This window comes from Rhamphochromis sp. 'chilingali', assembly GCF_963969265.1.
Source record: "Rhamphochromis sp. 'chilingali' genome assembly, chromosome: 2".
NCBI lineage: Eukaryota > Metazoa > Chordata > Actinopteri > Cichliformes > Cichlidae > Rhamphochromis > Rhamphochromis sp. 'chilingali'.
The window spans coordinates 28,373,780-28,390,828 of record NC_137930.1 but is presented as its reverse complement, the minus strand read 5'-3'; the positions used below and the strand labels follow the sequence as shown (position 1 = coordinate 28,390,828).

At 39.0% G+C, this 17,049-nt stretch overlaps 1 protein-coding gene across 1 annotated transcript; it reads left to right on the top strand.

Moving 5' to 3' along the window:
- Positions 1–262: 262 nt before the first annotated feature.
- cercam (cerebral endothelial cell adhesion molecule) lies at positions 263–12,916 on the top strand. The gene is made up of 12 exons (XM_080874497.1): positions 263–649; positions 3,544–3,654; positions 4,403–4,520; positions 4,687–4,821; positions 4,978–5,182; positions 5,368–5,487; positions 5,611–5,687; positions 6,008–6,114; positions 6,420–6,552; positions 8,028–8,155; positions 8,831–9,034; positions 11,241–12,916. Exons 1-12 carry the CDS (start codon positions 447–449, stop codon positions 11,473–11,475), a joined length of 1,776 nt encoding a protein of 591 aa, XP_080730623.1. The 5' UTR covers positions 263–446; the 3' UTR covers positions 11,476–12,916.
- Positions 12,917–17,049: the final 4,133 nt, after the last annotated feature.

Genomic DNA, 17,049 nt, shown 5'->3' with positions numbered 1-17,049 from the left:
CAAAAACAATAAATAAATAAATAAATTTTTGACTAACAAATTGCCATGTTTAAATGCACCCCCCCCCCCCCCACCGATTTCTATCCCTGGGAACATTTTAATGATATTTTTAAGGATGTTCGACCTTAAACTTTAAAACTTTATTCTCCATCTTTCTAATCTTTCCAAGGGTATCCCACCGCTGTAAATACCAGTGTGGCCAAATCACGCCTCTTTCCCCTCTTTCTGTTTTTTTTCCTACAGGAAAAGGTTTATTACAGCGGAATATAACCCTCTCTGGCTTTAGGATTGGGTTTGCATTTCTCTTCAGAAGGGGCCAGCTTGTACATGAAGAAAGGGGTTGAACATTTGGGAAAGCCCTTTTTTCTTGGACTGCTGACGCGTACCGCGGCTACGTGCTGCTCCGGAGCCCCGCGGATTACTTTCCAACTTTAACAGCCTCCACCATGATACTTCACTTTCTAGCTTTGGGGGCCTTTGTTTTTCAGACTGAATGTTACTTTTCGGAGGAGAAGTATCCAGAGGAGTCGAAAATGCAGCCTCCAACCGTGGTTATCGCTATCATAGCGAGAAATACCGGTCACTCCCTGCCATACTACCTCGGAGCTCTGGAGAGACTCAACTACCCCAAAGATCGCATCTCTGTGTGGTGGGTTTCCTGCATGGACTGCCAGGCTGTTTGTAGAGGGGTCTCCTTTTTATCCGTCTATAGCAGCCGTTCAAAAGGTCAATGGCATTTAAATGAGTTTGTGAAAGCAGCAGCGTCCTACCCCTCCCCTGTTCCCTCTGCGCCTTTCACAGTCCAGGCTGCCTTTCACTCCGCCGCATTCGTTTCCTACCGTCGCTCGCTTGGAGTTTTATGTCCCGTGAAGTTTGTATAGAGTAACTGTACCAGCAGTGATTTTACTTCTTTATAATTCATGCTGCATGTTCAAATCTACAAACTCTAGGGATTTAGCTGTTTAGACAGCGCGGAGTGGTTTATTAGTGAGGAAGTAAAAGAGATCCCGTTTAATCGGTGTAATGATGGAAAAAGATTAACTGTTGGTTTAAGATGAGGAGATGACTCTAGTATGTTGAGTCCTACGAGAATATTGATCATCATCGTCATGAAAGTCATGGCAATTTTTGACTTTTAATTATTTATTTGAAACAAAGTAAGAACTTTATTTTGGATTTTCTCTAATCCATACAGAGTCAAAAACAAACATCCACCCACACGAAGATTTAGCAAGCAGCACCTCAGATGCCTTGGTAGCCACCAACAAGCTTCTGGCACACTTCCAGACGGATATTTGAACTCTCTTCTTAGTAGAATTAGTAGAGTTTATTTAAATTGGTTGGATCCAGATCGGGCCTTTAAGCATAGTCCACAAATTGTCAATAGAGTTGAGGTAGGTGCTTTGGGAAGGCCATTCCAGAAGCTTAATGTTGGCCTGCTTTATCCATTCCAATAACAGTTTTTATGTGTGTTTGGGATCATTGTCCTGTTGGAACACTCAGTTGTGTCCAAGTTTCGACTATCCATCTGTTGATTTCAGGCTTTATCTTTACCCCTACCACTGGCAGCAGAGCATGATGCTACCAGCACCATGTTTGACACCTGATAGTGTTATTGTGTTTGAAAGTAACTGTAAATTGTAGTCAAGCTTGAAGGTGTTGATTTTAGATCAGGGGTTTCTTTTTTCGGTTAGCGCTCTCTCAGTCCATGGTGTTGTAAAACTCACTCCAGTGTGGACAGTGACACTGGTGTTTCAGCAACTTTCAGTTCATGGCAGGCTTGAGCCTTGGAGGTTCCTGGTTTGTTCCTGAACATCCTAATCAGTTTCCTCTCATCTGAGAGTAACGATTTGGGTCTTCTTCCAGACACATGAGAGTAACTTTTACATTGTATAATTGTTTGAACCAATGATCTTGGAATCCGCAGTTGTTTAGAAATGGCTCAAAGAGACCTTCCCTAACTGTGTCTCCAGTTGCTGTACAAATATGAGTTTAAAGAAATCATTAAGAGCCCTAATATTATGATGAAGTTAAAAAAAAAGGATGTTACTCTGCAGTGGTGTCTTATTTGCACAAATAAAAAAAAAACAAGACTAACAAAAACCTGGTCATGCAATAGAGCCATTCTGCTAATTGACAGATATCTAGTATCTTTGATATACCTTGTCATTTTGTCCAACCCTACTTCACCACAAGTAAAGGTTTGCTAGAGTGACACTGCTGAAGATAACTCACAGCTGTGGACAGGAACGGGATCCAATGCATATTTTAGTGCAAAAGCTGTCAGCCACTTTGCTCTTCTTTTCTGCCCAGAGGTCATGAAGTGCATTGGGTTAAAAGTAATCAAAAAGTAATTAAAAAAGTAAATTTTTCTTTATATAACCCCTTTCAAGATGAATATCACAAAATGCTAAAAACATAAAGACAAAAAAGTTACCAAAAAGCAAGGTTAAAAATATGCATTTTTAACCTCATTTTTAAAAGAGATCACCAACTTCATAGTGCTATGACTCAGTGGGAGAGAGCTTCAAACTCTTGGGGTATTTGTCTCATTTATTTTTATATTTGTATATCAGCCAGCAAGTCCTGATTAAGTCACCTCAGGGATGTACTGGGGATGTAAGGATACAAAAAGATACCTGATATATGCTGGTGCTTGTTAATGCAGAGCTCTAAAAGTCAAAACTAGAATCTTAAAGTAGACTGAAGTTAATGGGGTGCAAGTGGAACTGAATTAGCGAATTGCAATAATCTAGATGTGATGAAATAAAAGACTGATTATGATTTGATTGATTTCCAATTCAGACTGTGAAACAATGAAACCTAACTTGACAATATTTCTGAAGTGATAAAAACGAGAGTGAACCAGAGCTTTAACGGGAGTATCCACAATCAAAAGTTATTCAAACTTTAGCAAAAGGGGCAAGGCAATCTAGAATTTCCATTACCTTCAGCACAAATCTGTCATGGGATTTTTGCTTTCTCTTCACTAAGTTGAAGAAATTTGACAGCCAGTCTATCTAGCAGTGATAAGAAATGTCCTTAAAAGTGATGAAAATGTGCTGAAAAGGGAGCAGATATGACAAAAACGGTAAAGGCCCCAAAATAGAACCTTGTGGTGTACCGTAAACCAGAGAAGCGGAAAATGATTGTTCAGATCATTCAGTGGAACTGAGAGACAACATTAAAACGTTTACAAACCTGAAAAACTCTGCTCAAATAAGTAGTAATCATTTGTATTGTGTTGTTTTGTATTGTATTTGGTTTTGTTTGTTGATCGAGTAATACACAGGCTGAACATCAGTATTGGGCACTGAATCAAATAAGCCTGTCAGCAAATAATTTGACATTTACCAATGAGAGCGGGAATGCAGCATGGATTTTGCACCGGCATGATGAGGAGCTGAAAAATTCACATAATGTAGATTTCACTGTTCCCCTGGCACAACGAGGGGAATAAGTAATAACAAGAACCAACGCCAAGTTTAGGTTCCCTACGTTTGGTGCAGTTACTTCACCCTCTGCCTTCTCTGTGCTTTCCAGGGCAGCCACGGATCACAACACAGATAACACCACAGCCATACTGAAGGAGTGGCTGACTGTCATGCAGAAATATTACCATTATGTTGAGTGGAGACCAATGGACAAGCCAACGTAAGTCTGAAAATGTTAATGTGTTGAGCTTTGTGTACTGCTGGGATTTGAGTTTGGAAACACCCCCAACTTGATCTTACAGCACACGTGGATCAAAGCAGATCACCTTCAATAGTTGCTTTCTACAAGGGAAATGACAGGAACAATCCCTTTTACTCATCAGGAGGCAAATCTATGATCCTCTGAAGTGTCATCTTGGTATTGACAAAATAAATCAAACAATGTTCAGATTGTACATGTATTGATTTTTCTTACTGGCTCTTTTTGTCCACGTGTTCAGTGAAAGTATTAACACCCCTCTGTAGGCTGCAACTTTGCAGTTCATCTGGTATTCATTTTAAAAGCTAAAAAAAGAGTTTGACAAAGCATATCTAGGCTTGTCTGTACATGATGCTCTGCTTTCTATTAGCAGACTCTTTTATGCCTGTCAGTTATTATTCTGAGTGAGTTCTGCTAAACTTCTACAGTCATGAAACTGTTACGTTATCCACCTGTTTATGCTCTTTTCACAGCACCACAGAACTTATTTACTGTTCTGGTTTTATTTAATCCATTAGCATCGGTATGCTGTATTCACTGTGGTCAACACTCCAGCATGATTCAGCGATGCTGTTTTTGTTTTGTTTTGTTTTTTTTACAATAGAAACCATTCAGCCAATCACATATTTGCTTCACGTGGCAAATTATACAACATTTTACCAATATAGTATTATATCCCCTAATAATACTGTACTTCTGTGTGTCTTAGGTCCTATGCTGGAGAGCTGGGTCCTAAGCATTGGCCCAACAGCAGATACGAATATGTGATGAAGCTGAAACAAGCAGCGCTCAACTTTGCCAGGAAACGCTGGGCTGATTATATCTTGGTACCTTTCTTGTGATAAGTTTCATATTATCTCCTTTCTTGATTAAGCAGATGGGCTGTCTTTCTTACTGAGGCTGTTATTTCATCCAAGAAAAAAAAACAACTTAGCAACTGTAATTTGAATGAAAAATACTTTTTCCTTTGTATTTTCTGTCTCTGTGATTCAGTACGCAGACACGGACAATATCCTCACAAATCCAGAATCCCTCAACCTGCTGATAGCAGAAAACAAGTCAGTCATCGCTCCTATGTTAGATTCTCCGGGGGCGTACTCTAACTACTGGTGTGGTATTACTCCACAGGTGAGCAGCACTTAAAAATGAGTGATTATTTATCCGCTTAAAGGGAATACTTGAGAAAAAAAATTGTTGTTGCTTTCTTGATGAACATAATGCAGAAAAATGACACAGATCTAGGACATAAGTAAGCATATTTTTTTAAATATCTCAATTCTTTAGGGATATTATCGTCGAACAGCAGAGTACTTCCCCACCCGTCATCGTCACCGAGTGGGCTGCTTCCCTGTGCCTATGGTCCACAGCACCCTGCTGCTGGATTTGAGGAAGGAGGGCATGAAAAAACTTGCTTTCTATCCTCCTCATGAGGACTACTCGTGGCCCTACGACGATATTATTGTTTTTGCCTTCTCCTGTCGGGCTGCAGGTCTGTAGATGCTCGTGTGTTATTATGTTCAGCAGTCAGGTTTACTCAACACAGCTGTTGCACTAAATCACGTCTGCGCTTGCTTCACTGTAGAATATTTGTATATTTCAGGACTCAGTGTTGAAAATATACATGAATAAATATGTTTATAATTAATTAAATGATTGCTTTTCGTTGCTACTCAGAGATACAGATGTACCTGTGCAACAAGGAGCGCTACGGCTACCTGAACGTTCCAGCCAAACCGCACTACACCTTAGAAGACGATCGTCTCAACTTTGTCCATGTTCACCTTGAGTCTATGAGTAAGAGCATAGATGATTTGTAATACTAAAGGCAAATAATGACAGTTAAAAAAAGGCACATCAGCTCACCTCTCTTTTACCCCCCCCCCCCCCCCCAAACTAATATCCCTGTTTGTGGAAAAGTCGACGGGCCACCCATGTATCCTTCCCGTTTCATCCACATGTTTCCAAAACAGAGAGACCTCCTGGGATTTGATGAGGTAGGTGAACCAGTTCAAGTTTTTTCAGTTAATGTGTAAAAAAGGTTAACCCAACCTTATACAGGCTTGTTCTATGCAGTAATGAAAGCATGGATGTAATTATGTGTAATATATAATATAATTATACATCAACTTTTTAGGTAGTACTTTATGTTCAGCAAGATTCAGACCAATTATGATGCATGTTTTCACTGAGTGAATAGAGTTTGAAAACATGCCGAATATGCAGTCGACCCATTTGATGAAACTCAAAGATTTATGATGATGGTACACAGTGTCCAGATTTAAATAACGTTCTGGGTCGCCCATCTCCTGCACAGATTTATCTGATTAACCTGCGACGGCGTGCTGACCGCAGAGACAGGATGTTGTTCTCTCTAAACGAGCTTGAGATTGACGTCAAAGTGGTCGATGCCGTGGATGGAAAGTGAGTGGATTGCTCTCAGGTCTTTTCCTCTCTCAGTTTTATAGTTAAGTTTGTCAAGAAATGTAACACCGTGTCAATTCAGACTCTTGGTGTGAGGCCAATTTCAATTCTTATCTTGAAAATATGGACACTTGTGGCTTATAATAAATATCAGCGTTATGGCTACGTATGCTCCAAATTTGAACGCTCTTCTCTTATCAAAGACAGAATTACCAAAAAAAAAGTGTGCGTGTGTGTGTGTGTGTGTGTGTGTGTGTGTGTGTGTGTGTGTGTGTGTGTGTGTGTGTGTGTGTGTGTGTGTGCAGTGCACTGAACAGCAGTGACATTAAGATTTTGGGTGTCGACCTGCTGCCAGGATACTATGACCCATTCTCTGGACGCACTCTGACCAAAGGAGAAGTGGGCTGCTTCCTCAGTCACTATTACATCTGGAAGGAGGTGAGAGGACACACACTGTCACACATTTGTCAAATCCCTTTTCTGAAGTTAAAACTCAAATATTTTAATTTATACTTCATAGTATACTATATAAGAAGAAAGCATAATTGTATATACAGTCCTTGCAAATCACCTTTTTACAATATTATGATACAGTCATGTGAAAACAAAACTATAACTTCTTTGAGTTCTAAGCGTTTCTATATCAACTTCAGTAGCTTTTACGTTACCTTTAGCAGTAATAACTTGAAGTAGTGGTTTTCTGGATGACTTAATCGGTGTCTTACATCATTGTGGAAGAATTTTGGCCCGCTCTCATTTACAGCACGCAGCTTCACTTCACTGAGGTTTGCAGGCATCCATTTATGCACAGTTATCTTAAAGTCCACCACAGCATTTCAGCGGAGATGAGGTTTGGACTTTGATTCGGCCGTTGCAACACCTTGATTTATTTCTTTTTCAGGCATTTTGTTGTAGATTTGCTGCATGACCCAAAGGTTTTAACTTTTGGACAGAAGGCCTCATATTTAACACTAGAATGATCTGGTATACAGAGGAGCTTCTGACTCGCAGCACAGGTCCTGTGGTTGTAGAAAAAGCATAAATAATCACCCCTCTACCATTGTGCTGACAGTTGGTGTGAGGTTTATGTGCTGTGTTTGGGTTTTCTCCAGACATATCAGCGTCCATTATGGCCAAACATCTTCACTTTGGTGTCATATGTCCACCACACATTGTTCCAGAAGTCTTGTGGGGTTTTTTAGATGTAAGTTTGCAAACCTAAGCCGTGCTGCCAAGAAGAGGCTTTCTTCTTGCAACCCTTCAAACTTGCCGTTTGTTTGTGGACATTTGCTGGGATGTCCACAGGAAGATTGTCAGCTGTACTGAATGCTTTCATAAAATGGACTTCAAATGATTGAAAATGGCTTCACAACCCTTCCAAGACAAAAGACAGCAACAATTGCTTCTTTAAGGTCATGTGTAAGATGTCTTTCCTTCTTGACATTGTGTTAACACACACCTGAATGCTCCATACCACCAAACTGCCAAAACATCTGCTTTTATGTAAGTGCTCACACCTGCTGATGTTAAGTGTATTTGATTCACAGTGCCTGGCTGCTATTTACCCTCTTAATTCATATCTAAGTAAGTTGTCCTTAGCTTCTGCATTATGGAGTTGTTCTCATACAATCAATAATGACATGATGTAATATATAATGTGTGGTTGTTAATCTGAATTTGCATTTACATAAGAACTGCTAAGGACCAGATTATTTTTATGTAAAACCTTAAAATTCAAAGAAGGCGTACTTTCTTTTTCACAACTGTAAATGAAAATAATTGCACTCAGCTGAAAACCAAGAGTCATGTTTGTAAAGAAGATGGATGCAAAATAAAAACCTGCTTTTATGACACAAACCTTTTGATTTATTTAACAGGTCAGGCTTACAGTGTGTATACTTCTTTTTCCATAGATGGTGGACATGCAGATGGATAAGGCCCTGGTCTTTGAAGATGATGTTCGCTTTCAGGCCAACTTCAAGCGACGAATACTCAAAATGATGCAGGATGTGGAGCAGGTGGAGCTGGACTGGGACATCATGTAAGACACATTTTACTCCTAGTTTCCAGTCCAATTCCTGTTTTTGGTTAAGGTTAAATGAGACGCAGGTAAGAAAGCTCAGGTTAGGTTCATTATAAAGTCCAAAGTGCATTTGTACCCTTTGATATAGTTTGCTGGTTTTGTTTGAAATCATACAAACGGGATTAGACAAAACTTCAGACAAAGTTTGAAGTTTTTCTAGTGTAGAATTTGGGACAAATTTATGACTATGATATACAATAATAACTTAATGGAACATATTTTTGTAGAGCAATCGTATTTGCTATAACCATTAACATTTTGTGTACTGTGCAGAACCATGAAGTCCAGTAGGGTGATTTTTTTTTTCTCATATTATGAGATAAAATCATTTAATTAAAAAAAAAAACAAACCCTAATAGAATATCCCAAGCTCCATGGTTAAAGCTCATCCAAAATACTTAAACATGTGATGTTAGCACTTTCTTTTTTCGTACATATTTGGAAGGAAAATGCACGTACAGAGCATGTGCTGAAAAATGTTTTATGCCTGCTAGGCAGAAAAGAACAGCAAGGTGGAGTTTGATTGTAAAAATCACATGCCTTGACCATCCTGGGTTTTTGCTGCTTCTACCCCGCGCCTGATTTTTTTTTTTTAACTTCTTTAGTTCTTATGATCGCTTTATGTTGCCACAGATACTTGGGCAGGAAGCAGGTGAATCCTGGAAAGGAGGAGCCAGTGGAGAACGTTCGTAACTTGGTGATGGCCGACTACTCGTATTGGACTCTGTCCTACGCCATCTCCCTACAGGGAGCCCAGAAACTCCTCAATGCTGAGCCACTTTCCAAGATGCTGCCTGTTGATGAATTCCTCCCCATTATGTACGACAAACATCCGAAGTATGTATCATAAAAAAGTGTCAAAAATACACTCATGCTACTCTCTGCGCACTTTGAAGTTTTTCTGGTTTTCTTCTTGTATGTTCCATACAGTGACCGCTATAATGAAACCTGTTCTTCAGCACTCTTTAATCTCCTTCTCCTGCGAGACCGTTTAAACTAAAGCAGACCTCAGGGCTAAAAACATTCTTTTCTATAGCTGCCTAAACATGTGTACATGCTTTATATTTAGCCTAGTTTTGTTTGGAGTGTATAGATTAAAGAACTATGTGGAAGTCTGTGGTTTTACTTCACTGCGTTTTTCTGAAAGAAAGTCACTTTGATATGTTGTGCTTGTCAAGCTGAATTAGCGCACCACATTTCAAAATAGATTTAATCTTTCTCAGCATTTTCCTTTTATGATGCACAGGCCTCGTGTCTGCATCTCTTTCTGGGATTAATGGTCTGAATTTTTGTCAGTGTGGGCTGACATTTTCTTAAACACAGTGTGACCGACAGATGTGAGCAGCCAGAGTGGACTCAGTTTTGTTTGTGGTAAAGAAGATATATATTTTTTCCAAGCCTATGTTGTCGCCTTTCTCCATGAATTACACTACTGTATGGTCAGTCCAGACTATTTTAGTCCATACTTAAATTTCTATGGTTTGTTATTTAAGTTTATACCAGTGTGGTCTGTACTTACTTTGGTAAAAACAAAACAAAAATTAAGCTGCAACATCAAAGTTTCTTTATTACAGATTTGATATAAAAGAATTATGCTGCCACACTAATATCAGTCATTTGTTTGGGGACTTTAATTTTGAAGCCTTATATTTAGAACTACAGCATTTTTTGGTTTGTTTATGCCGTTGGCTGCGAAATCAAAATGATGCTTTAATAATATGTTGTACGTGTATAATCACAAAAAAGAATAATTTTAGCCCATTGATAGGTGGTCGCTATTATCATTTATCATATATATTCAGCTTTGGCAGATAGAAATGAGCTATTGTCAAGAAATGAAAGATGGTAGGATGGTTGACAAGTTGCATCATGTGAATTTGTCACAGACATAGATACCTGCTAATTAAAGCTCACTAAAAATATTCTTTTATATGCACCATAACTAGAGCACAGACAGTTCAGTCACTCTAAATAGCTAAGGCCTACCAGTTGAAGGGGAAATTGTATTTTCTGGTTGGAAGTTGGCCTACTAACATTGGAGTCAATGGGGTTGACTCACTTTGGGAGCAAGCCTCCAGTGGCCATTGTTGGAACTGCTTTTTTAATCATTGCCTTTAATTTTCAACCGCAGATGTTGTTGTTTAGTTTTAACTACTGCCATAATAATACAGACATCCATGGTTCCTCCACCATGATGACTATGGTTATCCCTTAGCGTTCATCTGGCATCACTATGAGGTTCACATTTTTGGTTGCAAAGGTCCAGACGACTGTCTGATGCAATAAAAATGCACGTTTGTCTCTCCGTACAAAGGAAGTCTAACCACATTGGCGATCCTTCAACTGCTGACTTGGAGCCATCATCTGTAAAGCTTCTATTTCATGCTAGATGGTTGCTGGAGGTCTATAAAATATCGACTTCACCTCCAAATGTATCTTTAAATTATTAGTGTAATGGGTGAATCAAATTCTGGCTTTAACAATGATATCCTTGACAGTTTCCCCAACAAGGCAACTGTTCTCGTCATCAGGAACTAACTCTAAGAAATGAAATGCACTTTGTGCCAAAGGATCTGCAAACCAGAAGGCCTGGCTGTGTCTGTGTGCTCCATCATGTGTGGAAATCTGGCCTATAGCCAGCCTGCTTTCTCTGCACTCTCTCTCTTTTTCACACCACTGTGATTCTGATTTGATATGCTTGACTAGTCTGCTGAGAACACTCAACAAATGCACCCCATGCGTTGTTGCCCTTCATGCCAAGAGTAACTGAACCATCTCTGAAATTGGCCTGTTGTCACCATCTCTTGTCAAATCAGTATAGTGCAATGAAATCACAAAATATCCCTGATGTTTATATTTAACATTTCAGTAAATGGTGAAAAATTGCTCAAACTGCCCCCCCCCAAGAAAAACAAAACTTCCATCTGTAGTTCCAGCGCTGTTATTTTTGTTATTTTTTCTTTATTGTGACATCCTATCCTGTGTTTTTAAGTTTCGAATGATTTTACCCAGTCTAAACACTGCCTTTGTGCTCCCTCTGCAGCGAGGACTACAAATCCCACTTCCCCAATAGAAACTTACAAGCCTTCAGTGCGCACCCCCTCCTGGTCCAGCCGTGTCACTACGCCGGTGATCCCCAGTGGGTGAGCGACACAGAGACGTCGACCCTGTGGGATGATGACTCTGTGAGGACTGATTGGAGGGGCTCCCACAAGACCCTGAAAGGGGCTGCCCCGGCACCCGAGATGCTGTCAGTCGCCTACAGGGATGAACTTTAGTGCAGCACAAATGTAGCTGAGGAGAATCTGCAGGTCCACAGGCCATGAGGTCAGAGAGACTGTTACTGAGGAGAGAGTGATACTTTCACTCCACCTTGTGTCATAAAACTGACATGCTCAGTGTCATTTAACCTGAGCTTCTTAGATAGGAGGCAACAACATAAGATATGGTGTTCGTTTCGGCTTTGTGTAAAGACATGCACAGTTGTCTCGGTGTAATAAATGTGTCAACCTGCACAATAGATTTTTCTCAAACAACCCCATGTTTAGAGTGTTTATCCTTCTATGTGCTTTTCTTTTACTTTGCTCAGTCATCTAGTTTAGTTGCTTCATTTAGAGCGTTAATTCATTCTGTATGGTTCGTGTCAACCTGTTTAAATGTACTCCTGTGATAGTGCGTAATCTGTTGATCATATTCTAACCGAGGGTTCAGTAATTGCACTGTTAACAACTCCTGGCAAGTCTGGAAAAAAAAAGTCTGAAATGTATTGGCTATTGTTTTTTTTCTTTTCTTTTTTTCGTGTTGCTATAATCTGTCTGTACATTTCTGTGCTTGCGTGTGTCCTCCACTGGGGACTGGAGAGTTAACACAAATCTCGAATGACCATAATTGATAAGTATTTTGTTAGTAGCTCTTACACATTGAATGTTTGCTTTTGATCAGTTTACGCTTCTTCAGATTGATTTTTTTTTTTTCTTAACTTAATGGATTAACTTGGATTATCTTCTACTCCCTAGCTGTATTTTAATATTTTCACATTTAGCCATGTTCATCCTTAGGAGTTTAACATGAACTGGAAACAAAATTACCTTCATGTAATTTTGCGCATATTACTGGTTTTAAAATATTACGTCATGATTCGAGAACCGTTTGAGAAGATTTCAGGTTTTATGACACTATTACAACCACGAGAAATTCCTAAAGTAAAAATACTTTTTTTTTGAAGGCCCAATTACTTACATAAAATCTATGCAACATGTTGAGGCTTGAAGAGTGTAGCTTTGGTTTTTATCCAGTTTTGGAGAGCGTCCACATGTTATGTTTAAAAAGTATAAATGCTATGTGTTGCTTAAGTGTTTAAAGGTCTTATGAAAGTACAGCCTTTAACAGTCTTTTGTAGCATCGCTGTCGCTCCAGGATTGAGCTGACACTCGTCTAGACAGGGTTGCAGTGCAGGTAACTGATGTCGCAAGTTTGTGGATTTGATCAGGTCAAACTAAACTTGTATTTCATTTTTGTGCGCATTGATGACGGTCTGTTTCGTATATTGTTTTTTTGACATTGAAGATTTGTTTTCCTGCAAATATCTTAACTTATTTGTTTTTCTTTGTGAATCACAGATGAGTTGCACAACATGATGTACGATACGTGGGTCCAGTTTTGTCTCTGGGTCTACTTTTTGTCTCTGCATCTTTGAGCAATAAATTTATATTAATATTACGATTCATTAATTGCCACTGATTTCACATCTGGATAGCAAGCAGCTCAGAATTGAAATACAAATATTTTTGCACTGTTATATAAATGGTTATGGACTGTTAGTTAACAAATGAACATATTTTATTAAATACACAAAGCTACCATGTGCTAAGAAGAAAAAACACAAGGGGGTACTGTTTCCTAAATTCTGCTACTGCAGCCAGAGTTTACATACATGCACACCTATAGATGTGTGTGTAGATGGAGAAGTACATAAATGCAGTTTAAGACACAATTTTTGCAGTGGATTTGAAATCAGTCATTGTGATTGATGTGCAGACTTTCAGTTTTTATTCAAGGGGATTTACAAAAATTTTGCATTAACTGTTTAGGAATTACAGTCATTTTCATATACAGTGCCCCATTTTTAGAGGCTCAGAACTGATGAAAATCCTTTTCAGCCATCAGCATTAAGTCTAAAAAAAACATTGACATTGTTAAATGTGTTTGCTTCACTGAGATGCTGGCTGCCAGGCCTTTACAGCAGCCACCATCAGTTGCTGCTTGTTTTTAGGCCTCTTTGCCTTCAGCTTGTGTATTTAATAACTGAAAAGCATGCTCTGTTGGATTATGACTGACTTGGCCACTGAATAATATCCCATTTCTTTGCCTTTAGAAATGCTTACACTTTAGTTGTATTTTGTGGTTTTTCAGGCCCTGAGCTGGCCAGTGCATTTATTCTTATTAACAACGTACCAGTTTGTTGATTTGACAATTCCTAAAGTCTTTACTGCCTCTGATGGTTTATTTAGTCTTTTTCTTTTCAGCAGAATAAAGGGCTTGCTCACTGGCACTGATGTGTCTTTAGGTCTCAATTAAAATAACAGTAACAAGCTGTAGACTTTGATTTGTGTAAGATATAAATTCAACACTTTGAATCATTCTTATGTCTACTACATTTGTCATTTAATTACAAGGGATCAGCCGTCACCTGGCCACGAAACTGCTTGTCAGTCATTTGTTCGATTACTTTTCCAACAAATAGGGGCTGTGTATAAAAATGGCAACGATTCCTTAAAAGTTAAAGCATTATTTTGTTAAATCCCCTAAAGCCGAAAGTCAGCACTTCAATCAGTTAATGTTTGATTTAAAAGCCTCTGTGGTAGTGTACAGTGCAGAGGCAAAACTACAAAAACTGTCTTTATCCAACTTGATGTGTTTTAAAGTGCAGGCCACAAGGAAATAAATACAATACTGTACATTTCAGAATTATAAGGGCAGAAGCAAAGTAAGGTTGCGTGATTTATTTCTCGAACATTTCGTATTTAAAGCCACATAAATTATTTGTTTTGCACCTCATTTTACTGCTACCACATAAGAAAAGGTGTTTCCACATTAACAAATGCCAATAAAACCAGTTTTCTATTTTCATTACTTAAAATATAAATATTTACAAAAAATGCCACACATACAAAATAAAATCAGATTCTGGGAATCTAAACCCAAAAAATAAATCCCAGTTAAACACCTGAAAAACTCACAAGGAAGTCCCTCACTCCATCTTACCTGTTGTTCTCCCCTTTAGCAGGTGTTGAAAATCCTGGGAAACTTACCCAAACTCCCAGGAGAAGAAAGATGAGTGCGCACCCTGCCCATGCATTCTGCAGAGGCACTAAAAAACTGCAGAATAATCCAAAGTGCAGGATATTTCTCTTCAATTTCAACTCAAAAACAGTCTGTGCTCCAAGTTGAAGGCCAGGCCATTGAGAAAGGAGCAACTGCTTTGTAACAATAAAACTAAGATGATTGAGAAAGTTCCAGGAGCATCCATACATGTCCATGCAGACCTTTTGCAGAGATTTCCTGACCTGTGAATAAAACTTTCTCCCAATGAAATTATTGTCAAATTCCAGTCCAGCCCTATGTTTCTTATTACTAAAAATAGTGTTTCATCTTGCAGTACTGCCTCTGTAACACTGACAAATAAGTTCACATGACGCGTGGGTTCTTGCACTATTGGATCTGTGGTCTCTAGAGCATAGCCTTTTTGTTTTCTGTTGTTACAGGTGAACTGGGTTTTTTTTTCAGGTGTTAGGTAAGGGTTAAATTTCATGAGAGTAAAATTAGAACAAGTATAGCTCGTTTGGATGAATTACCAGGACAAAACAAACCAAAACCTCCTCTCACTACATGGCAGGACGGCTCAGATTTGAAAAATTGGATCTGAACAAACTGTAAGACTTCTATAGGACAGATGTCCTTTGGAAGGTACTAGAGGTACTTGGCCATATTGCACAGTCCTGTTGTTCATAAAACGAATGCCTGCAAACCTTCATGAAGTGAAGCAAAGCCGTAGAGACGAGTGGGCCAAAATACCTCCACAACAATGTGAGAGGATGATAAAGTCATAAAGAAAATGATTACTTCCACTTATTGCTGCTAAAGGTGCTTCTGAAAATTATTAGTTTTTCACAGGGCTACACAGAATCCCGTGAAGGCTTTGCCTCCAAATAACCTCTCATGAAAGAACACCTGCTCATCTCTCATCTGTGAACATTGTGTGCAAAAGGGTGAGACACTTCCACGACAACTTGTCCATCAGTTGTTAACTTACACAGCTGAAAATGGGGGAATCAAGTCAACACTGCCATTTCTGAGATACTGAAAAATGTATGTGCATATCACCATGAAAGCTGATAATTTCTTCTTTTATTTCTTTGTCATCTTTACAAGTTACCAGTAAAGGACAGCTTTCTCTCTGCTGTGAAAATAACTTCTGAGAGCACTCTAAAAATGAAGGGCTCGACACAAACCTAAAAAATATTTTCTCAGTCTATTCATGTAACAGTTATTAGCTATCCCCCCCACACCCTCTAGCAGATCATTACATGAAGGAACCTTTTAAAAAAACAAGCGCGTCCATGCTCACAGGTGTACACACGGGTGATCACACCCACAAACTACACCCTTTTTGGCTCCTACCTCAAAGCACACTGTGTTCTGTTGATCTTATGTGCTGCACAATAATGTTTAATATTTAGTATTTACTGTCATATTCCCATATATCATTGTGATGTTGTTTATTCTATTACTCTTGTTCTCTTCTGCTTGTTTTCTTTTTTCTTTCTCAACAGGTGATTGATATATGCATTTTTTTTCTCCCTGCCCGTTCTGTTGGTTTTTGTTTTTTGCCCTTCTCCCCCGTCCCTCTTCTCAGCTGTTTCTCTTTCCCTCTTTCTTTCTCCCCTTCTTTCCCCCAGTCAAGTCTGTCCCGTATTCAGCAAGTGAAAATAAAATAAACAATAAAATGTGAATCAAATAGACCATTACGGCAAGGCTGGGATGGTCAATTTGGTAAAGTAAATCCGTTGGGCATCTTTCTTTACCTTTAGACAACAATTCTGATGGCAAAAGAGCCAAACGGGACAGGCAAAAAAACCCCCAAAAAAACAACATTTATTAGCTATTGACTCAGGTTTGTTATTAATAAGTGACCTTTATGTATATATATGCCTGTATATATTGTGCTATTCTTAGTTAGTGTATTGTCTGTCTTTGTTAATGGTTGTTTATAATGGAGCACTGTAACGAAAAAGAATTTCCCCTAGTAAAGTATTCTGAGTCTGATTGAATCTATTTCTTTCTGTCTTTCTAAGTACACCAGCACTTGATACCCAAGTCTGTATCAAAGCATACACATTTACCTCTAAGCACACCCCAGCTGTCTGCATATACAGTAGTTTATCTGGTTCTCTCTGGAACACTCTGCCACATACCACAGGAAGAGAAGAGAAGCCACTATATACAATCTATGTGCTTACAGCTCAGTGTTCTGCTGCATCTGCTGGCATAGCAGCATACACATGTGCGTGCACACAAATACACGTGGACATAACACTCTGTCCTTAAGACACTGTTATTCAGTCACATAAAAAATTAGTTTAAGGAAATCTACAAAGTTCAAAGGTAGCTGTGGTCCACTTTCTTCGTTTCAGATTCTTATACATAAGATACCAGTGCTGGCAACAGCTCCTATACTCAGCTTCAGTCTAGCTCAAAGCTGTCTAAACTAGAAAGAACCACCTGGCACAGGAGGGACCTAAACTTTGCACTTTATTGGCTGCTGGTTAGGAGGTGGGGAATCATGAGGTCAG